General features: G+C 46.6%; 1 protein-coding gene across 2 annotated transcripts in view; it reads left to right on the top strand.

Annotated features, from left to right (window-relative positions):
- HCN4 (hyperpolarization activated cyclic nucleotide gated potassium channel 4) overlaps positions 1-23757 on the top strand; it is a 104384-nt gene that overhangs the window by 64774 nt on the left and 15853 nt on the right. For both annotated transcript variants that reach the window (XM_059823585.1, XM_009813494.2), the window contains exons 4-6: positions 6100-6318; positions 19842-19988; positions 21996-22236. In XM_059823585.1, coding sequence (XP_059679568.1) covers positions 6100-6318; positions 19842-19988; positions 21996-22236 — 607 coding nt within the window. The remainder of the gene's footprint in view (positions 1-6099; positions 6319-19841; positions 19989-21995; positions 22237-23757) is intronic.

Genomic DNA, 23757 nt, shown 5'->3' with positions numbered 1-23757 from the left:
GATAGTTCTTCTCACAAGAAGATTTTGTCCTCTAATCTCCTGAGAAGATTTCCAGATGTGTCATTGGGACCAGTGATGGATGTGAATGGCATGATTAGTGCAACAATTTATATATAGTCTATAGTGAAGTAGTAGGAGAGGCCACTGAGTCAGGAAACAAGAACAAACCAGTGGTCTGGGCTGTTCTCAGGCTTTGGTGCCAAGATCTTGATGGTAGTTTCCAGAATGGCTCTGTTTGAGAGCAGTGATGGACAGGGTTGGGAGGTGGGAGGCCAGGATGGCATCTGTCTCTGCCAGAGAGTTGGTAGGTTGGATTTTGGGACATTCTGTACTGACCTGGTCACAGCTTTGAGGAGATAAATATACTTGGTGCACGACTGCCCTGATTACACACAGGAGCCAAAAAGCTGGGATGGAACCACTGTAGGAAGAAGAGGAGTCTTCAGAAGCTGCTACAGCCAAGGGGAGCTGAAAGTGAGGTGCCAAATGCTTTGGAGGCTTTCTCCTTGAGTATGCTGGTGCGGCTTTTCCGCTGCTCTGGAGTTTCCCACCTAGCCACTTGGCAGTCCATAAAACCAGCTCTGATTCCGATGCAGCAGGGAAGGAAGATTCATCACCTCCCATCTGCTTCCTAAAGGTTTGATCCTCTTCCAGGGGATGTGTGAAGGGTCTGGTGTTGCCAAAATCATATCAGGGGCTCGATAACTCCCTGGGTCCAATTCATCTTGGTGTTTTCTATATGCACCGTGTTTCATCTTTAGCAATTGTAGAAGGAGCGAGTCTCTGTATGACATCTTTCTGAACTGGCTCTGAAAGGGCCCGGAAGGATGTTTTCAGTATTAATTGCTCAGCCCCAATCTCAGGGGCTTCAGTATTAGCTTCCCTACAGGGCACTTTATTAAAAAGGGAAATGCTAGTGAGTCAGCTGCAGAGCGGCATGTGTGCGGGCAGCAGCATCTCCCCAAGACCCTTGCCTGGCAGCTCCTCATCAGAGAAATCTGAGCTCTGCTGAGACCTGAAAGCTGCTGGAAACACGTGCCTTGCTCCCTTGGGTATTGTGCTGAACTGATAAACCCTGCAGGGAAAGCAAATATCCCCATGTCAAATGCAGCGACCTTGCATAGGAAATACTAATTGTCTTCCCTTCTAGCAAAAGAAGGAGAGTAGCTTTCCTTTTGAGCTCCCTGCCCCCCAACACATTCTTGTAGTGTTGCTGATAGAAAGGAGGAAGAGAAACAGGCACCGCCTGTGTTGTGGAAGACAGAACAATTCTGCATAGATCTCCTGTGTGATTCCTAACTCCTTTGGTCCAGCAGATCCCTCCTACCCTCACTCAGCAGGCATATGAAGCTGGGTTGTTGGTTATCGTGTTTTATAAAATCTGTCAGGGAGCAGCAAGAGCTGCTCCACGATGGGATATGAGCCAGGAGCCAGGGCTGACCCCTGCACAGGCAGTGCCCTCTCCAACTAGGGCACAGTCCTACCAGTCTGAAACAGGGTGGGCAGAGGAGAAGTGGTGATAACAGGGTCCACTGACCATTCCAGTGAAGGCAGGGTGACAGTCATGTCCAGGGTCTACCCAGGGTCTGGTTAGGAGCAGCAAGAGATAGGGTCAGAGGCAAGGCTGGAAACAAGACTAAGGCATATCGTCAGGGCCCAGGGCTGGGCCCAGGTACAGCTAGCTCAGGCAAGGTCTGGGTGCCCAGGCCTGTGCTGAAATGGAGCTCTAGGAACAATGGGCGTATGGGTGGGGGTCCCACCCATGGGCGCAGGGGTGGGGGCAAGGCTGACTGGGGCAATTAAGACTGGTGCACTCAGAGTCCTGAGAAAATCTCTTCTGTTAGGTGAAGGCCATGCAAAGCTCTCCTTGGAAATGAGCCCAGAACAGGCAGGTTCTGTCCGATGTGGAGTTTGACCTGTCATCTCCATTTCTCATCCCACTCTCCCCTTCCTTTAAAGCAGATCTGAAGGTTTGTTTTCCCGGCCCGGCAGTTACAGTGTTGTCCAGGGGAGGGCAGTGATGTTCAGAGGCCTTATTTCACAGCTTGACGTTAAGTGGTGTGCAGTAGCAAACCCCGAGTAACAACTCTGTGGCCAGATAAGATCACTGCTGAGACAAATGTGGAAGTTCACAAGATTGAAATATGCCCTTTCACTACAGCCAGCTCCTTAATACCGTGAAATGTTAGTGGTGTAAATCAGGCATAACGTTGTGCCCATGGACTATGCCTCTACCCCAGGAATTTGCCAGTACTTCTCTGTGTCTTTACTTCTCTCTCTAGTCTTCTCCAGTGAGGGTTCAACCAAGTACACTCACGTGTACGTCAGACCCAGAACATCCTGTAAGACACCATACTGTTTCTTTAGGTGCTTCTGTAAGGTACTGCAGAACCCAACACTGCCTTTGAAGAGTTCCAGGAACGTGTCTCCAAGTATTCAAGGGTGGATCTGAGGAGAGGCATTGCAGTCCAGACACTAATCCCAGAGAAACCCATATAGTACTGCCAGTGTGGATGTTAAAAACAAGCTAGTCTGAGAAACTGCTTCAAAGTAATTTTAACTCCCTTTTGCAAATGCTCTTAGTGCCTGGTGTGTGTCTGAGATAACATCCCTCTTGAATAAGTTCCAGCACAGATCTATAGCTCCATTTTAGCTTGCTTGTGAGATTTGATTAATGAGGAGTCATTTTCTTTCTGCAGTTTAAGGCCTGATTTACCTACTCTAATGGGCCATTTTAGCCACTCCAGTATATTTGAAGTAGTACAACCCTCCCACCGTGGGGACTGGCATAGTGGTATATTGAGTATAAGGGTATGGCTCTTATGGAAACAAGCTGTATCAGTATAAGGCACCATGATGCTAGTAAACTTGTGTCCACAGTGTATTTGGAACCACTGCTACTAGTCTGGCTTAAAGTACTGCATTCTTGACCTGCCTGCTTATTCTGTGGAAAACAAAAGAGTGTAGAGCAGGCCTAAAAACTAAAGGTTTACTGAGACCTGTAAGCAAAGAGTCATCAAATAGACTGTGCCATGAAGATCCAGGGCTCTTTACAGATGCTCAAAGAGCTCAGAGGTTGTGTCCTAAAGGTAATTGCCCTGAAAGGTTTCCCCTTCATGGAAGTGCCTTTCTTTCAGCAGTCCTTGATCTCTTCTCCCAGCAGACCCCATTGCTCAGGACTTTTTTTTTAAACACTCCATGTTTTCCTCCAGCTCTTGCCCCTCAGTCTGCCATTACACAGTGATCCCCTCAGTCTGGCACAAAGCAGGCTGTCCTCACAGGGAGCCCTGGTACTGATGGGAATCGGGGTTGTGACTTCTAAGTGTAGAGTTCCCAGGGAGCCAGAAGTGTTTCTGCAGGCTACGGGGGCTCAGTGATGTTGGATGTTGTAGTTTTGGATGACTAATTCCTACAAAACACTGGCAAGTGTCCTCATAAACAGCATTCCCGAGCAGCAAGTTGCTGGAAGAATGGCTTTTACAACTTGAACCTGCCTGATACCCAGATGTTGCTCTTAGGCTCTGATCATTCGTGGCCGTTAAAGACCCTGGCAGCCAGTTTCCTGATACATCAAATTCCAGCTCAGCTATTCTTATTCTGTCTCCCCAAATTCCCTTTGGAATTTCAGCTCAGCATTTCTTTTCTCCCTGCTCTCAATTCTGTTGTGGAGATGTGCTGCCCTGTTAAACTACTGCCACACTGAACTCAGAAAATAGCAGCATTTCTGCAGTGTTCAGTGAGAAATGCCTGCATGGGAAAGGTATTCATTTAACAAAGAAGGGATGGGACAGGACACCTGCACTACTGCCTCTCTCCCAGTAAAGCTGTGAATGTGCTGCCCACCTTTACGGGTGATGCACCATTTTAAGCAAAGGTTGATCAAGGGTGACTGCTCCTGCCTGTGGTCTCAGGATGACAACTTCCCTGCTGAAGCATGGACAATAGATGGGCTAAAGCCGTAGAGTTTACAGCATTTGCCATTCTGTAAGTGCAGGGGCCACAGCTTTATGACTGCTAGTACTACAGCGCTGAGGGAAAGGGACTGTGGCTCCTGGAAATGTTAACAGTGAAGATGCAGGGATGCCTGTGTAAGGCTTGTGAGATGCTTGATGCCTTCACAGATCAGAAGTGGGTCTGCAAAACAGCACAAAAACTGGGTGGTGGAAAAATGCCCCCCGCCGCGCTTCTTTGGCCAGGAATCTAGGAGCCACAGCATAGACATGGGTGAGGCAAAGGAGCAAGCAGATTCACTCCTTTGGTGCTTATACCTCAGGCAGCCCCCATGGTCGGATCCTTCCTGCTGCCCTGTACAGGCAGCAGAGTGCAAATGCTCTTTGCCTTCATCTCTACCTGGCTCCCCTTTGGGTTGTGTCTCCTCATACGCTGGCAAGCCAACTGCATAGCCAGGAATAGAGACACCAACGGCCACATTGTCTCTTCTCTCGCTCTCTGTTGACTCAAGGGTAGTTTTTTCCAGTGCAGGAGGTGAACAGGTTCCTGCTTTGTTAGGGAGGTGAGCCCAGACAGGCTGGCGCCACAGGGAGGTGTCTCTTCTGGGATTGTGAATGTGCTGCTTCTTCTGTGTCCGCTTTGCTGTCACTTCTGTTGCTTTGCCCTTCTTGTTGCAGTGTGAATCAGGCCTGTCTTGCATAATGTAACTGAATATGGCCAGGGTAACACTATCCCCTGTCTTTGTCCATGTGCTTATCTCCTGACCAAGCATTAACGCTCTCCAGAGGTTCCAGCGCTTTGCCACAGCTCACAAACAGCAACAGTATGCTTTCCTTCTGTCTATTACTTGTAAGCTTACTGCAAAATTTCCATCAACATTAGTGACACTCAGAGAACTGTTTGCAGAAAGGTCATCAGCCATCCACTTGATTGTGATTAGATCCCTCCAAGAAGGTGTCCAGTAAACTCCAGAGCTCCCAGCATTACTGGTCACTGGTACTGAGGCTGCTGCGTCTTTCTGAATGGAGTTCACAAAAGTATTGCTTGTCTATTCGACAAGCCACAAACCAGGCCGCCTGTATGATGACCTTCTGAGTTGCCGTGGTGTATGTATCTGCAAAGCTGTATCCATAAAGAACACCTTCTTAGGAATAGAAAGAAGACCGATGAATGTACAGATTATGTGCTATGATGAATGTCACTGTAGCAGAGGTATTTTTTCACATACCTTGTAATAGCAGTGTGTGATGACAGCGCATTTACTTTACAAGGTTTTGTGGCAAGGACTTGCTAGCATGTAATACCCACAGGATAGTAAATACACCTTGAGCTGTTCCATGAACTCAGGCTAATCAGAACAATCATGAAACTTATGCTGTTTTTTCTCTCCTTATCCCATGATGTAATTGCTGAGGTGCATCTTGTGTTAGTTGCAGTGGGAGAGCACAGGGTGTCTGAGAAAAGCCGTTGACTTCAGCTGGCTTCTCATGGTGATTTACTGCATCCCTCAAATGAGACCATTTGTAGTTTTCTCAGCTCCCTGAAAAAAAGCCCAGTTTTACACTGAGAAGAACTTGCTGTCTGGACATTATCATCTTAATTTTCTGCCCTTCCCCTCTCTTCAGATAATGACCAGAGATCCTGACCATTTCCTAGATTGCTGGGGAGTGATTTTTCCCCACTCTAAGATCTTGCTGCTGGCAACCTTGCTCAGGCTCTCTTTTACCAGTTCTCTGTTAAAGTCCATTTCACAGTGGAGTAATCATTTGCTTCAGTTCCTTCTCCCACATGTGGGTCATTTTGAAAATATCCCAATGCATTATCTCAGTTTATCCCAGGTTACCAGTGTGTCAGACTATCTGGCTTCCTTTCTGGAAAGTTTTGCTGGAAAGAGTACATGGAATCTGTAAAAACTCTGGCCAAAGTCAGTTAATGTCAGATGACTAAATTTGGCCTTTTTTTTTTTTTAAATCGAGTGTGCCCAGCACTTCCAAGCCATCAAAGAATTAAATTGCTTGTTTAACGTATAGAGGTGTTTTGAACATGGACTTTCGGGTCTTATGTCAGGTATCCTTTTCTGAAATGTGTTCATCTCAGAGAATGTCTTGTCCCACTGCTAAAGCTTTGTCTGTCTATCTGTCTCTTTAGAATGACTCCTGGGGGAAGCAGTATTCCTATGCGCTGTTCAAGGCAATGAGTCACATGCTCTGCATTGGGTACGGGCAGCAGGCGCCCGTTGGCATGTCAGATGTGTGGCTCACTATGCTGAGCATGATTGTCGGTGCCACCTGCTATGCCATGTTCATCGGCCATGCCACAGCCCTAATCCAGTCTCTGGACTCCTCACGGCGTCAGTACCAGGAGAAGGTAAGGACTGGGCTTTGCAATCCTTGTGTGACCCAGGGGTGGTTTCCGCACTGTCTGGAGGAAGCCAGCGCTGTCGGTGACTCACGTGAGAGGGCAAAGGTGTGGTGTCTTTGTCACCATGGCAGTTTATTGGTAATTCATACCCATCCGTTCACTCAAAGAGACCCTCGGGAGGAAATAGATGCAAGATCAGGTGAATAATAGTAGGGCAAGTGGGTGATTCTAGTTGTCTCTGACTGTCTTTTTAGACCAACGTTATCAATGTCACTGGTATCTAAAATTGTAAGTCACTTTTTCCTTTCTGAGATCTTGTTTCAAATGCCGAGTGAATGTTCCAGAATGTGCAGCTTTTGTTTAGCAAGTCCCTTCTTTAAAAGTATCCAGATTATTCACTTCAGTGCTCATGAGTGAAACTACGTAACAAACCCCAAAGCACAGATCAAAGCTCAGGAGCGCCAAACAGGTTCCCCAGGTAGCTATCGAATTAATTGCACAGTTGTTGAATTGCATAATGTAGGGCTCAGACAGAAATGTCACAACTGATCAGGTTACCACTGCAGCGGCAGTAATTGGTGGTGGTGGTGGGTTTAAGGTGATGCTGTGAATTTCTAAGATGGTAAGGGGCGAACAGGGTCAGTCACCATGGCTCAGCTGATGAGGGATAACTCATGGAACTGCATCAATTCCTTCCCGCTTCCCATGCCTTCGGTATATTGCTATCTGGACAATGGCGTTTTGTTATCTAAAGCAAAGGGGCTGCTGGTGCAACGATACTTTTCCCTCCAGGACATAGACAGGCAAAAATTCTGCCTTCAACTTCTGGTTGAACCAGCAGGCCTGCACCTCCAGAAAACAGGAGAGCTAACTGAAGAGCGACTGCGTACAACTAAGCAAGGGCCTGGGTGGCTCAGAGGTGAGGAAGGGACTTCACCGCAAAGACAGTGGGTTACTTTCAGGCATCAGCAAAAGCAACTGCCCTCAATTAGTAGGGCTGAGGATACCATAGGCAAGGAGGCGTTATGGTCAGGGTCTTATGGATACATTTGATCTGAAGATTAAGAAGAGGAAGAATTAGTTTCTAGCCCTATTCTGACCTGGCCAGGTGCAGTTAGATTAGGTGAAAGGGTCGCTGTTATTCAAGTGGGGTAAAGCTATGGCTAGCATGCACAGGCTGGGTGAATTTTAAGTTCAGGGAGGAGGTGGGAGAAAGGATTTGTTAGATGGCCTAGGAACAGGGTTGAGACACAGGGATTACAACACTGGGCCACAGAAAGAGAGTAGGGCAGAGAGCGAAAGCAAAGAAGACCAGAGGCTGAATCATGCTTTGAGGATAGGGAAGATCTCAAACCACAGCTAGAGCTAGAAGAGGGGAAGAGCCCGGGAGAAGTGTGGAAGATTGGGATGCAGCTAGAACACCGGGCTTTGTATAGAGTTTTACTGCTGTGTTACAGATTGGCTGGACTAATTCTAATTGAGAGTAAGGCATGCCAAAGAGAAGGACACTGCAGCACTAGGAATGCAAGCTGATCAAATCTGTGTATGCGGAGTATTTATTCAAATGTGTTTGAAGTAGCATAGAAGTCAAGGACTGATTTGCAAATCCAACCACCTGGTCAACCTAGCCGCAGCCAAGTTTACACCTGCAGGACCGGGCACTACGATTTTTTTCTCAAGCCAGGTCTGAAGACAAGGGCAGAACTTGACCCTGGAAGTTGGATTCCAGTCAGTGCTCAGGGAAATCAGTCACCAGTAAGCCAGCAGGGACTGCAGTAGGGGTGGCAGAAGAAGTTAAAGCCTTATTAGAACGTGGAGATGTGAATGAGAGGGTTAATACATCCAGGAGAAAAGCTTTGTGACAAAAGCAGTGGGTAGAGGGTTTAACAAAGGATATATTTCATGTGTAGTGGTTATAGCAGGTTCATTTCCCAAGGTATTCTCCTAGGATTAAAGCCTCAGGGACTGAGTACATTCATTTTCCTCTTGCAAATAGGACAAATGATGGCCTAGAAACAAATATGTATTTACTTTCTGCATTCCTTAGCACTTGAATAGCCATGATTAAAATGAGGCTGCTTCGTGATTTGCAGCCCTGCAACTCAATTTAGTTCAGTCCTCATGGGACAATGTGTCTGTTGAAGCATATTATAAGCAAAGAATCTCAACAAGTTTGGAGGTCGATTGGTAGAAGCAGACAGCAGTTTAGAGACCTCTGCTGAGTACACCTTTGGGCTGCAAACAGGGCTCTGCCTCTCAGCTCAGCAGAGGCTCAGGCTACCGAGGCTTCAGCAGCTGTTCTGGGAGTAGCCAAAGAAAGGGGAGACAGCGGGGATGGAGAGGAATAGCAGAAATAACATAGTAACAGGACAGACTGTTATAGCTAGTAACTGTACGGACAGGCTTTGCTTTGTGTAACCTTCACGACAAGGTTCGGGAGTGAGTTTGTGATGAAGTTTCAGATTGTCTAGATCTCTGCCAAAACAACTTGTTCTTCCCTTGTACAAACAGGGCTTTTGAGAAGAGGAATAAAAGCCAAGATGTGCTGTCTGTTGGCTTCAGTAGCAGGCTTGTCTCACTCTGGGTTGGATTCACTGAACATTTGGACATTCAATCCCTGTCCTGTCTAAATCTCGTCCTGTAGCATCTGACTTCATGCTATGCTGGTTTCTGCAAGGCAGGGAAGCTGTATAGGATCGATGGGGTGTTAGGAACCATGGACAATTTGGAGAGGGAAGTTGCACCCTCCAAGACAGTGTGGTGCCGAGGTTTCTGCGTGCAAGTGGAGAGTCCCAGGTGGCACAGAGCACTCACACCAGCTCAGGCACTGAAAGTGGTGCAGCCATCATGTAAGTCTGGCTCTGTGCCTCCCTTAAAAAGCTCTGAATCAGAATAGCTCTTTAGATCTGTCACTCTGAAGTGACCGTTTTATTTCCAGTCCCAGAGGCAAAGTTAGAAGCTACCTGTCTGTCCCATCTTGCATTGCAGTGCGTGTTATGCCCTAAATTACTTGCCCATGGTCGTCACAGAGAGAGTCAGTGGCAGAATCGGGAGCTGACTCTTATCTCTTGACCTCAGTCTGGTGTCTAACTCCAAAATACCTTTGCACCCAAGATTGGTGTCTTATTTCCTACATGTGAGAGAATATTACTACAAGTCCATCCTGAAGGATTGTGATAGAAAAATTTCCCCAAAGTCATGTTGTGCAGTTCCGTATTATAACTGAATCGATCTGACAGCTTTGACCAAAGAGGGGAAGCCTCACATACTCTCTGTCACCCAGTGCTCCCTGCCACTGTTCTCAACTGCACCATTTCACTCTTGCGCACTCTTTTATACTTCTCAGACCTTTACTGAGCTTATTTCTTTCTTCTGGGTTAGTTTTCTGCCAGATGAGTGGGTTGAACTAGCTTACTGTAGAGTCCAGTGAGTGCCAGAGCTGGTGCAGGGTGCTGGTGGAGGAGGTCCATAAGCAAAAGCAGAGGCACAAGGCCCTTTTCAGCCATTTGTGGATCAGCTCAAGCCTTAACATGTAAGTTCATCATTGACTGTGAAATTACCCCACAAGCTGCAGTAACTGTGGCTCACCAAAGAGGAAGAGTGTCTCCTGCCCAGGAGATGAATAAACTAGAGTGATATGCAAGTTATTTTCATGCTTTTTGCAGGTTCCCCTATTAATTTCTTTCTCTAATCCTAAAGCTCAGCTGGATTAATATTTATGTCAAGTCACCACACACACACACACATACTCTCATCCTCCCCAACAGATTCTGTAACCTTGAGGCTTTTGGGAGCGGTGATTATGCTGCTTACTGCAGCTACGCTCCTTGGAACAAAGCAGGGAGAGACTCCGGGCATCACTCTCCCATCCCAGCAGGATGCAAGCAGTGATGGGTATTGTACAGAGAGGCTTGGCTGTCCCGTATAGGTACATATGGAAGAATGACTGACAAGAGGCAGGAATTGCTGCTGTCAGCATTGCAGAGCCCAGCAAAGCTGTAATCTCTCCTTCCAGAGCCTCATCTCTCCTCGAGATCTGTCTGCTACACTGGCATTCCCTCAAGCTCTCTGCTCCCCGCATTCAGTCCCCTGCTCCTCCTCCTCCCCCCCTGAACCATCACTATCGGAACTATCCAGTGAACCCTGACCTATCCAATGCCTCTTGTTCTTAAAATATGTATTGAAACTGGGTAGATACCTGCTTATTCACTTGTCATTATTCTGAAGAAGCACCTGCTGCAGCATAGTTGCAAGGGGGCAAGCAGGTGACACTAAAGAGAGAACCACTTTATAAATCCGACAGAAGCACTAATGACATCACCTCTCCGTTCCTGAAACACCCCTACTTAACCGTCAGCACAGTCCTTCTGGCCACAGTTTTATCCCATGGTCTGGCTATCCAAGCAAAAAAGCACTTTACTGTCCAACTATCAACATTTCAGCCCTTCTGTCATCAGCCTGAATTCAACAAAGAGTAATTGGGGAAAATTTAGTAACTGTAAAGGGTGAAGCATAACAACTGGAACATGCCATCTCTGTTGGAGACAAAGCAGATGTTAGACCAATATTTGTTAGAGGGGAAGTGAGACACTGCCATTGTGCCTGCCTACTACAATGACAGCTGAGAATCTGTCTTCTGGGCTTAGTCAGTCCTTGCCTTTTCTTGGATACCAGCAGTTTAGAATCTTACTAGGCAATAGATTTAAGGAGTGATTTTTTTTTTTTAATGGTATGTAATTAAACTGTGGAACTCACTGCTACAGGGTGCTGTGGAGGCCCAAAGTTTGATTAGCCTCAGAATATTTAGACAAATTCACATAGGGAAAATCTTTCAAGTGTTACTGGATGCTAAGATGCAGATACAACCCCTGGCAGTGGGTATCCCTAATCGGCTTTTGTCAAAAAAGCTAGGAGGGTGTGTCCGAGACCTGGATTGCTGTGTGCCTCTTTTATTCTTTCTTCTCTTCCTCAAGGCACCTGAAACTGTCAGGGATACACCACCAGGTAAGAGGAGCCCTCAGTCTGACCCTTCATGGCTACTCCTGTGGTTTTAGGCCGTTTCACTATGCAGTTCGGTGTTCTGAACCACCTCCACATGAACGTGTGCAGGGAATTTGGTGCAGAGATCCTAGCTGGGGTCCTGGATACAGTATAATCACATTAGTCTGGCAACATGCCCTTGCTGATTAGCCCCCCCCTCACCCCTCCTTTAAGCACGGCTAATTAACCCAAGCGCAGCACTGTACCAAAGCTATATTAATTCTTCTGGCTCCAGGGTTGGCTTAGCCAGTGCTACCTTGGGGACGACACAGCACAGATACATTAAGATAACTAGTGTCAGCTGCTCTATGAGCATGGAGTTGGGCAAAGACTGCCATTATTCCCACACCTACTCTGCCATAAAACTGACAGATGGGAGATTTCATGTTCATTAACACTCTGGACAGGATTTGAAGTGCCATTCCCAATATGACTGGTCACCGATGTCTAGATTCTCAGGTGGCATTCCCAGATTCTTAAGAATCCAAAGGGGTTACATAGAAGTCCCCTCCTGAGCTAACATCTCAGTTCTGGATGTCAGGAAAGCTTTAAAGCTCTCTTACTCTTCTGATAATGTGTGTGAAGGAGAGGGTAGGGAGCATGAAGCACTCCAGAAATTAAAGGTGTCTGGAAAATTTAATCAAATGCAAAATTTAATCGAATTTCCTAATTGGAAAAAGTTTGGACAGCCTTGCTTTATCCTGTTATGACTGCACTAGTTGTGTCTTACCTCAGTCTGTTAAGAGATGGCCTGAGAACTATTATGTCCCATGTCACTGTCAATCAAAGCATTTGGGATTGATAACAAGGCTTATAAATGATGTGCTTTATTGATTGTATCTAGATGCAAGGGCTTCCGATGTGTACTGGGCTCGGTGTCTCAGCAGTGCCTCTAGGTATTGTCTTTTGTATCAGGACTGGGTTTTCTGGCTGGTTTGCAGTCCAGAGTCAGCAAGTTAAAGGAGAAAGGTTAGATGCAGCTCAAGTTAACGGGAGAGGTCCAACTTCCCCCTGACATGTTACAGAATGGCTGGAATAGCAAAGGGTCCCCTATCCCCACCTTCTCTGCATACCCACCCATATGTGATAGTAAGTCCAAGGCAGCTGACAGAAAATTGCATCCTGATGTGGGGATTTGTATCAGATGACCCCCAGAGGTCCCTTCCAACTTATATCATTCTTTGACTTTGTGATTCAAAGTCTCTTAACTGCTTTCAGGCAGTCAAGAAAAGTCAAGATTTGGTGAGAATGGCTGGCTCAGGATTGCACATCCAGCGCTTCAAGGCCACTGTCCTTTTACAGATACCACATCCGTCTCGATTTTAGAAGAATGTCTGTAAGAAATAGGTAATGGGGTGGTATAAATAATGATTCATTCGGTTCAGCTCAACCAAAAAATCAGAAATTTGTGTCAATTGTTTTAAGGTTATTTAATCCTTTTCCTGAAAGAATCCTGGCTTGGTTATAAAATGGAAATGTTTTCCGAATGAAAACCTAACGGTTTCTTTTAAAAACATCTTGCAGTGCAAATTGAGTTCCCTTTATGGCCTTAACTGAACAGGGGTCGAGTAGTTTTTGTTCTTGCAGAAGAATATTTCACTGGTGAACTTAACTATTCCTTGAAACTGTGTAACCATGTGTTACTGAGAGGAGCCCCATTTTGGAGCCGTAAAACATGTCTTCTAGATATCTCTGCAGTGGTGATCAGTCAGCACTTAAAGCAGACAGTTCAGTGCGTGTCCATCTTACGGGTCACAGTGCCTATACGGAGCGTGTGCGATGGAGTGCAGGGGTACATGCAGTACCCTCTCCATGCTCACACGAACAAAGGAAGGAAGGAGTCAGCAACATTGCAGTGTCTTTGTAGCACATCTTTACAGAAGGAGAAACGAAGCTGCCATGTAGATTGCCTTCTGTCGGCAGGTTTACATTAGGCATTCGTCTTGGTTTGCTGTACCAGAGATACCGTGATTATAGGTAGGATTTTGACATTTTATTTCTGAGAGTGGAAGCCAGACAAATAGTTCTGTTCTTTGAGCAACGTTGATGACAGCCTGGTCTGAGCAGTATGTTTGTGCATGCACGAGCACTGCCTGTATTGTCATGGAAAGGAAAGTGCTCTTGCCTCAGCAGTTCTTCGTATCCCAGTGTGGGATTTCAAACTTCATTATCAGTTTTGAAATTCATTTTGGCACTTGAACTGTAAATAAATAAATAAATACATCATAATGCGAAGCGCTACGCCTCCCTGCTGAGCCGTCTCTCCTGGCAAAAGGCTGCTCCCAGCAATACTGATTTCAAATTGCACAGGCTCACTGTTCACTTTTCCTCATCTCCGGCCTTTGTCTGGTGGCAGATTTTAACTCATCTCTCTCATTCTGCTCTTGTGATGAAAGTAATGTTGATCTCTTTTCCCCTGTCATGCCTCCAAATGTGTGGATCCAGTGACATGACCTGACATCTCCAAAATATCCCGTGATATGAGTTTCACAGTGCTTAATGAATAATAAAAGATTCATTGACCAGGTCCAAAAGTTCCCTGTGTTGGACTACTGACTTATGCTAGGATGCGACCTCTCAAAGCCAGCAAGGCATTCTCTTCAGGTGCCTTTCCCAGGCTGGAGCTAGTCATGGAAAACAAGCTGTTTCTGTAGCCATGATGTACAGGTTCGTACATAATGCATTCATCATTGCACCGCCTTGCCATGATGCACAGGATTAGACCTTAAGGCTGAGCACCTGTAAGAGCGGACAAATGGGTCATTGCCCGCAACATTTAATGCAAAGAGATCTGTCCCAGAGTTCTTGGGTCTGCTCTCCTAGGACCCCTGAAGTTAGCAAGCATTTCCATTGCTTGCAGCAAAGCCAGGCCATGTCCTCTGGGTGCGTGACCACAAACTCAGCGCTACGTGCTGAACGGCACCATCCCCTGTGGTGGGTTCCCTGCCTTGCGCTGTGGCCACTGCAGCAATGCAGCCGATATGAGGAAGTAAACAAATGTTTTATCAGGCTCATAATTGACCCTACTCAGTCTATTGGCATCTCACAGCCCAGAAATGGGATTGTCTGAAGCATAATCCTTGCCTGAATAGGTAGTGATTAACAGCAAGGGGAGGCAACTACAGCAGCTGATGATCATTACAGCCATCCTCAATGTAATGAATGTTGTATAGAAAGGGGAAAAAAATCTCCAAGAATTTTCTGCTAATGTCTGTGGTCTCTGTACCACAGCAAGAGATGAAGAGCCTGATTCTAGGTAAGGTAATTTCTGAAGGTAGCACTGCAGTAAGGGTAAAAGTTTTCCATGTTTTTCAGCATGTAACATGCAACACTTAAAAATCATCCTCCTGTAGCAAATCGAGCTGGTGCTGTGGTACAAAAATTAACCCAGTCTTTGGGAGAACTCAGAACCAGGACATTACGTAAAGCTTTTAGCAGAATGGAGGTAGCTACTGAATAGCTTCCAAAACTGAAGAGAGATGGATGTGGGTTTAAATATAGCTCATTAATCAGAACACAGAAGTAGCACTGGTAATGTTTGATGCTGTGCTAGATGGGGTCTGAGTTGTTCTGGTTGAACTGGTATTGAAATAACCACCGATTCCTAAACAACCTGCTACAATTTGCCCGTAGCACACTCAGATCCCCCCCGACTACCACTCCCCTCATGCAGGCACCACAGCTGTCTTTCCACTTACTCGTTCACTTAGGCTTTCTTTTGGTTCCCTCTGTGAAGGAATCCAGCTCCTGCTTCAGCCTCATCTGTAAGCCCATCCTCTTGCTGCCTGGGGGCTGGAGGGTATGGAAAGGACAGCATACACCTGAATATAGCTCCTCTCAATCACTTTCCTATTGCTGTGGAAAAGACAGCCCTGTGCACACTTAATTTTATGAGTGTTCTTGTTGGAAAACAGCAGGACAGTGCTCATGAGCATGAGTATGTATGTAGAGCCAACTGCGTTCGTAAGTGTTGGCAGACTGAGGATAAACTGTGATAGCCTGTACCAGTTACAGTTCTCAGCAAAATTTCAGGAAGAGAAAAGAGCAAAATTATATAAGCTAGGACTGATGCTAAATATGATCAAGCACGGAGCTCTGCAAAGGGAAACCAACAAAGATCACACCAGCAGCATCAGCATGATTTTATTGTATTACAAAAGTTCACTTTTCTTCCCTTAAAACACTCACTCCTGGAGTCATTTGACTCCATGAGAATGAGTGTCTTGATCATTTTGAGTAAGATGTATATCTGGTTGTAGAACAAATCCTGAGGATGGGACTAAGAATGGCTTAAAAGAGAAAAAAAAATGGAACTTAGCATTTATTTGGTTTTGATGATTACTAAATGCTGGGGAGTTGCACTGTTTTACTCCTAATCGTAGGTCAGAGAAAATAAAACAAAGATACAACTGTGTCCTATCAAGACACTCCATCTGGTGAATCTCATGACTTGATCTTTACCCCTATGAAGCACTAATCCACTTGAGAGTGCCACAACATTGTACATCAGGGCTGCTTATGTGTATCTTAATCCAGTCTCACAGGATATATACTAACCAGCATTCGAAATACTGCCAGACCATCAAAATTTTTCACTTAGTTGGAAATGCATTACTCTGCTTCATTCTCATTTTTCTTACACAAGTGCATCTCTGTTGACTTCCACGGAGTCCAGATGTGGAGACTGACTGAGATTAAACTTTGTCCCACAGTGATTTCAGCCTGTTTCTGGAAGGATGCAAGCAGTACAGCTCTGTATAGGAAATGCGTATTTATCTTTGGGTAGAGGGAGACAAGCGTCCCAAGTGCCTTCATTACAGCAGGTTATGTGTGCGTGCCCATGTCGGCAGGTGTACTGTGAAAGTGTGTAAGTGTGTTTGAATTAACTGAGATGGGAAAATGGAAATCAATGTTTCTCTGAAGCTCTGAAGAGTGATGTGTGTGGACCAGAAGAGGACTCAAAGAGGTGTCAGTGCCAGGACTGGGATGGGAGCAGCTCTTCTCAGATGTGGGATCTTTTTTATATTCAGAAGTAGGGCAAGGAAATAGTCCAGCCTTTTCAGCCATTGTTTCATTACTGCCAGAGAGAGGAGGATTCATGATAGACATTGAGGGCATGGAAGGAGTTAAAAATACTTAGTTCCCTTTGGACTGTGAATGATCTGAGCTTTGGTAGAAGGGGAGGGGAGTGGTGAGACAACTAGGAAAAGTGGCCAGTTATAGAAGGAAAAATACTCAGCTAAATGGTTCCTTCTTGATATATTAATACCTCCTTCAAAGGCTTATTTGAGGAAAAACAGACTTAAGAAAATGAGTTAGGATTTAAATGGACTCAATTGTCTTCAGAGAGATTTCAATAATTCCTAAATGAGTCTTTTTAGTTGAACTCAGAGAGGCCACTAATCTCTGCGCATTCCTCTGAGCACAGGTCAGACTGAGGACATGGAGACAAGTGGGAAGACTGAACAGACAAGTACAAGGGAGAAAGGAGGCAAAAGGCACTCAAAGGGGTGCCAACTCAAGGGGGCATGAAGTGGCTTTAGAGAGTTCCCAATCTGCACGGTATCAGGGCCTCAGTTAAAAAAGGAAGGCCTGTAAATTCAGGGTTATCAGGCAAAGGCTTTAATCCCCATGCACTCTGCTGTTGATGTTCACCACATGATTGCCCTTACCCCTTCGCTTTGTCCCATCACTGAGTGTTGCTGGTGACCTCAGGAATGATCTCGTTTAGAGCTTAGAGCTGAGGAGACACATGTATATCCCACTACACTTTGAAAGGCCCTCCCTCATGCAGTTTTTTAGTGGCCTTTTGGTTAGTCACTATTGATGCTTGACACTGCAGAGGTGGTGGCCTTCAGCCTGGCTGAGCAGCTCCAGGGAAAGGGGGAACACCCTACACGAATCTTCAATTTATCAAACACAGAGAGAAGGGGCTGATGCTTTCATTTCTGAGCACCTCTGCAGACTCCATCTCTGCGCAAGGGTGAGTTAAGAGCCCACAAAACTCTCCAGCTGGCATGGGTGAGAGGAGGCAGCACTAGCAAAGAAAGGAGAGCCAAGATGTGTACCTCTTGTTAACTATGACAGAGAATTACGGTTTCTCATTTTACGATTTTCTTTTATAACCATGGTTTTCATTTGTAATCGGAAGCAGAACCTTTATTTCTGGGGAAGTAAATTTGTCCTGTTTTTACTCTGAGCCTTATCTAGGGACAGTGATTGTAGGAGAATCTGACAAGCCCTAAGGACTTTGCAGAGCAGTAATTTATTGCTCTTTGTTACAAAGCAATAAATCCATGTACAGTAATGAATAAGCAAAGAGTCTGAGTCGCCCCATCCAACCTGTGCTTGTGAACCTAAGAAGCGGGGGATATTTTTCCCAAGAAGCAAAGGTCAGTTGAAGATTGATTGCGAGTGCTTATGGTAGAGAGAAGAGGGGTAGCGGGCAGGTGGCTGGCAGCAGGTGATGAGAGGCATCTTGTGACACTGGTCAGTGTTCCAGTTCAAGACATTGGGCTAAAACTGAGAGTATAAGGTGATATTTTTGACAAGTAATTTATTCAACAAAAATACAGCATTAAAACAAGCAGAATTGTTTGTGGATTTAGGATCAATTTAATAAACCTGAGTCAGAAAAAGCTAGTGCCTAATGATTTCCCTTTCCATAACGAGTGTCCTGCATTTCCTATGTCCGATTTGCCAGATCCCATGGATGTCTTAAATGCTGCAGTGCATCTCCAGTGATAGTAGACATCTATGTTTAGGCATCTGAGCCAAGCCCTTAAACTTTCTGCATTTACAAGCATAACCTGCAAAATCCTTGGTGGGCTCAGACCAGTGAGTTGTCCACATGGGAGATGTTGGTTTCTGCTCCCTTCATCTTCCTCATTCACGAGCTGCAGACTCTGCGCAGCACCCAGCGTAGCACCGCCTGACACCGCGCCCTGCTAGTCTCTACAGAACTTCAGCAATCCAAATAATAAAGTGCAGCGTTCATTGCCGATTCTCTGCCTGGCTCCCTGTGGGGAGGCGGTGACTCGCTTGACTTTGATCATGCTGTAGTGATCATGAATATTTACAACCAGCTCCTCTGCTGCTAGCTACAGACAAAAAGCTCTGGAAATGCCAGGAAACCCCGAGTGTCCCCTCTGCCACCTTGGCTTCTTAGAGTAATTCCTTCTCTCTGGTGCAGATCAAGTTGTTAGCATGCAAGGCAGTGCCAGCACAGACTGTACTGAGAGCAGAGTGACACTGGTGTGTGCAGGGGAGGTCTGTAATGAGCAGAAGTTCGGTAATTAGACACTTCAGCACAAGCTGCAGTAAAGGGACATTCAGGGACAGGTTTATCAGGCAGAAGAGGGGAAAGAGGGATGGCAAAGGGGGAGCATAGCCCTTTTGTCAGCATTTTTTAGTATCATACATGCTCAGGATCATATTCTGTACTGCATACCAGTGGGAGGGAGCATGACCATTGCAATGCACACACCTTGTCCCTGCAGCACCTTCAAGGCAAATGGACCCACTTACAGTCCTGTGCCCTTGAGGAAGTGTCATATGCTCGTAGAAAGCACCATTCATCCCCGGATACTGCTCTGGCATCAGTCAGCGTGCCCTTGTATTCCCCTCTAAATGACATGGCGGAAATGCAAATCATTAGGTAAAAATACGGACAGGTTAGACAGCACGAGTGCATGGGGCAATAGGGACCCAGCAAAAGGTGAAGAAAATCTGGACCTGTGCAGCCCTAGGTGGGAAAGCAAAGGTGCCATTATAGCTGGGCAAACAAGAACACAAAGGAGAGGAAAAAAGCAGGCCACGGGTACTGCAGCTTCAACCGAATAACTGTCAGATTTCTGTCTGTATGTGTCCTTCAGTTTGTCTGTGACTGTGAACATCCAAGGCAGGACTGTGTTCTGCTGTTTTGTACAGCCCCTGGTACAGTGGGTTCCTGTGCTTGGCTGAGGCCTCGAGGTGCTGCACATCACTTACTGGTCTAGAGCCAAGCTGCCAGGTCATACACCCTGGCTGCCATTCCGCTGTGTGCCACGGAAAAACCTTCTGTTGAGGGCACATTGTACTTCTTGCTCTCATTCTGCACAGGGTTTGGACAGTCTTTGCTCAGCATTATTTGCTGAGAGGAGATTCACAGCTGAGCACTTCTTACTCATCTCTGCTCCCAGCTTTTGCCCTGTGTGCCTGTGTGAGAACAGGTGAGTGGGGAATGAGGAGTTGTCTCCACAGTGTAACTCGCTGAGGATAAGTTTAAAGGTTAAAACATGGGGCAACCATTTGGGGAATATACTAAATGTATATGCAAACTCCCCATGTGTTCAGACAGTTGCTCTCTCCTGCACCAGATTTATCTGCCTGGGCCTGGCTTGGTGTGAAGGAAGCAGGTATGGGTACGGTCTAGCATGTGCCTGTCGGTGAGCGGGCGCCATTTGTTACGTGTCCTGGTAACTCCTTCTCTTCCTCTCTCCCCTGCGCAGTACAAACAAGTGGAGCAGTATATGTCCTTCCACAAGCTCCCTGCAGACATGCGGCAGCGCATCCATGATTACTATGAGCACCGCTACCAGGGGAAGATGTTTGATGAGGAGAGCATCCTGGGAGAGCTGAGTGAGCCCCTCCGAGAGGTAAGGAAGGGGCCGTGAATGGGCATGCGTGTTCCTGTCATCTTTGGCAGCTGCGGAGCTCCCGGTGCGCAGTCTTCTGTCTCAGTGCTTTGCAGAGGACACTATCAGTTGATGGGAGTGGTGGGAGGCCAGCTTTCCCATTAGCACTGGTTCTGTGTGTGCTCTAATGTCATGTCCAGCAGAGACAGCACAGCCACGTGTCTGAGCAGCCATAAAGGCATCATTTTGCTTGGGGCTGTACCTGTTCCTGTGTTGTGCCTAACTTTCTGGGAGAGCAAGGCCAAGAAGAACATGGTCCACAGCTTGGCTATGTCTCTGTCAGAGACTGTTTCATTTACAGGGAGTGACTGTCCCAGCTTTGGTCTATGTCTGGTATTCCCTTGCCCTGGTCATGGCAGAAGTCATTGCTGTGGAGAGAGAAACCCAGGCCTTTGGCATTCGCAGGACTCCTGCCTGAGTCTGTTCATAGCTGCAGCACAAGTGATGTCTGACATAAAGGCAATGGGGGCTGCAATATGCAGGCCCTGCCACCCACTCATCATGTGAATAGGTATATCTTGGCACCTTCTGAGGCCATGGCAATGTCTGGCAATGTCCTCCCCATTCCCAAAGAACCCCTGCAGGACAGCACTCTGGAAGGTGCCTTGCTATTACCTCACACTTCTGCAAGACCCCTTCCCTCCCCACGCTCACATGCACCATCGCCTGGTATGGTGTCTCAGTAAGCTCCCACCTTGTGCTCCCTAATATTAAGCTGTATCATCTCATATACTGATATAAACCTCTATGCAGTGTGCTGGCCTCATCTGTGCCCCATCCATCAGCTGTACCGGCATATAGAGTCAAAGGAAAGGAGGAGCCTTCTAGCAGGGCCCACACTTGAAAGGAGTCTCTACAGAAAACCCCCTCCCCTAGCTGAAGCCTAGCAATGCAGGTTCTCCCTAGTATATGCCTCTAATATGTTACCCACAAGAACCAGAAGCAGTCTTCCTCCTGTCTTTCCCCCCAGTCACGTACCTCCGTAGGAGAGAGAAGAGCTGAGGATCTACCAGCAATATATTAAAACTAGTTCTACCAAAGTCTAAAAGGGCAACCCTGAAAAGAACCCCAGTGAGGAGGAGAGAGATGCTTCCCCAGCCCTCTTTCTTCATGCTCCAGTCATCCAGATCCTCCTTCCCTGCTTGGCTGGGGAGCGCTGTGCTGAGGTGATTTACTCAGTATCACTTTCTGCCGCTTTCTGAGTCTGAGCTGCCATGGCCCAGAGTAGCTCCTGTGCAGTGGCAAGTGCTATCATACCCTCTGAGTGACACCAAGCCACAGGAGGGGGCACAGACCCTGTCTGCTATATGACAGCTGAACAGCTGAATTGGGTTTTCTTCATCTGAGGTTGATGATCCAGCCCATGCCTCAGTGACTGGTGGGCACCTCTCCCTCCCCTCTCTTGACACTGTCCCCAGCTGCCCAGGATAATTCTTTCTCTGAGCGCCTTGGCACATTTGTGCTGTTTAATATCTCATTGACAAGGAAGGGCAACAGAGAACATAGGGCTGCCAAGGTGAGTTACAACATTTTCCCAGAGAGGAGCCCTGGGCTTTTTCATACAGCATTTCACCAGTGCTGTGCACCTCTCTCACAGTCCAAAGGTTCCTGCAGAAAGAGGTATATTGTGTGTATTTGGGAGGTTGGAGGGTATTGTCCTTGCTCAAAGAGAAAGCCTATGAATGAAAGCAGTGAAGCATGGTGTCAAGCTGTCAGCTTCAGCTCGCACTGCTACATGCTCTGAGCATCCAGAGCCCATTCCAGCCTGTGCTGGGGGAGCCAGACTAAGGGAACGGTGCTTTTTTTCCCCACTTCCTAATGTACAGGTCAAGTCAGGGATCTTGATAGGTTATTAGATGTTGACTAAATATATGTGTGTATCTTTTCTGCTCCCTGTCCCATCTTTTGTCCCCACCATCCCCCCCGCCTCTCTTTTTTTCTCTCTCTTTTGCATCACATCGTGGTCAGGAAATCATAAACTTCAACTGCCGGAAGCTCGTTGCCTCCATGCCCCTCTTTGCCAACGCAGATCCCAACTTTGTGACATCCATGTTGACCAAGTTGCGGTTCGAGGTGTTTCAGCCAGGGGATTACATCATCCGGGAGGGCACCATTGGCAAGAAGATGTACTTCATCCAGCACGGGGTGGTGAGCGTCCTCACCAAAGGCAACAAGGAGACGAAGCTGGCAGATGGCTCCTACTTCGGAGGTGTGTGTTAGTGAGTCACCCTTACATAGCGATACCCGCTGTGTCCAGGGATGGCAGCGTGTGGAACTGATACTCCAAGGCACCTCCTCTTCCACCCTCTGTCTTTGTTCATCTCACCTGTCTTGCAGCTTCCCATATAGTAAATTGTGCAAAGGGAGGTGACCAGGACTCTTGGGCAGTGCAGGAGTCTAGATAATAAATAATAACAAAATGGAGAAGGGAAACTTAGTTCTTGTAGGTTCATTTCTTTTTGCCCCAAGCAAACTGACAGATCTGTGAAGCTGATAACCTAAAGGAAAAAAATGGAGTGTTCTCAATTCTCCAAGCACATTTATAGTGTTGCCTAGTCCTACTGTCTGGCATCTATCATACGAGGTAGTGTATAAACACGGAGGAAAAAACATAGTCCATCATCTCCCCAGCCTGTGGCTCAGCAAAATGTTGTGAAGGTCAGCAGGCAGGCGTAATGTATCAGCAGCAGAGTGCTGGAACAGTGAAACTAGCATGAGGTCAGAAAAGACTGTAGGAGAAGATTTAGAATATTGTTCTTATGAGTAACACAGAGACACCCCTCCTATCAGAGCCCTGTAGAGACCTCACTGACAGCACAAGACAGACAGTTCTCTGGTAGATGCATGTTTCAGTACAAGCACTGAATGCACCACAATTAATGGCCTACTGAGAAGGGGCAGAATGAAATCTGCCTTTCCTTCCCTTCTGTAACGTTTTTTCTCTATCAGAAAATCCCTATCATGCATTTCCTACCCTCTTCTTAGACTCTTAGCTCCTGTGAAACAACCTGTCTGCACCTACCTGGAGTACAAGGATTTTGCATGTCCCTAGCAAGTTGGGTCATGTTGCTGGGATTTGGAGTTACAGCGGTGGAGTCAGGATAATCCCGACTCTGACAGATTCGATTAAAATTGCCTGTGACATTCAATATGGTTTAGATACCACACACGCAACTCCTCACACACATTCAAAGCCAGCATGGTCTCATAAGCATCATTTCCTTAGGAAAGCAGCCTAATAACGCGCTTATAACCTTGTAGTGCTGCGATACCAGTGCTTTGGCGTACACCCAGAATGAACCCTGAGGGTGGTGCTGGTGGATTGATACCCAATACACAGCCAAGAGAAGAGTGCTGTCAGTCTTCAGGTCACACCGTCTTGTCTTTAAGTACCTGCCTTAGCTGCCCATACTCTGTGTGTAATCACTGGAAAAGCAGGACTCAGGAGCTCTCCGCTGAGTGTTCAAGGAGCGTCTGTGCCCAAGTCAGGCATTTATGGTAGAGTCAAGGGCATTCTGTTCTGTAGCCAGCTGAGCATCCTCCTAGGAGTAGCTGACCGCACTGTAAATACACCAAGAGATAGTAGGTGCCATTAACTTGTTTTTTGCTGACAATCTGTAAGCTTGTGGCACATCTACAAAAAACTTGGAAAACTTTGAAAAGACAAATGTTCCAGGTGTGGGGATCAAAATTACTACCAGGCACCAAGGCCACAGGTCAGCACAGAGCC

This window comes from Gavia stellata, chromosome 13, assembly GCF_030936135.1.
Source record: "Gavia stellata isolate bGavSte3 chromosome 13, bGavSte3.hap2, whole genome shotgun sequence".
Lineage (NCBI taxonomy): Eukaryota > Metazoa > Chordata > Aves > Gaviiformes > Gaviidae > Gavia > Gavia stellata.
The sequence above is the reverse complement of the archived record's forward strand: the minus strand, read 5'-3'. Positions and strand labels throughout refer to the sequence as shown.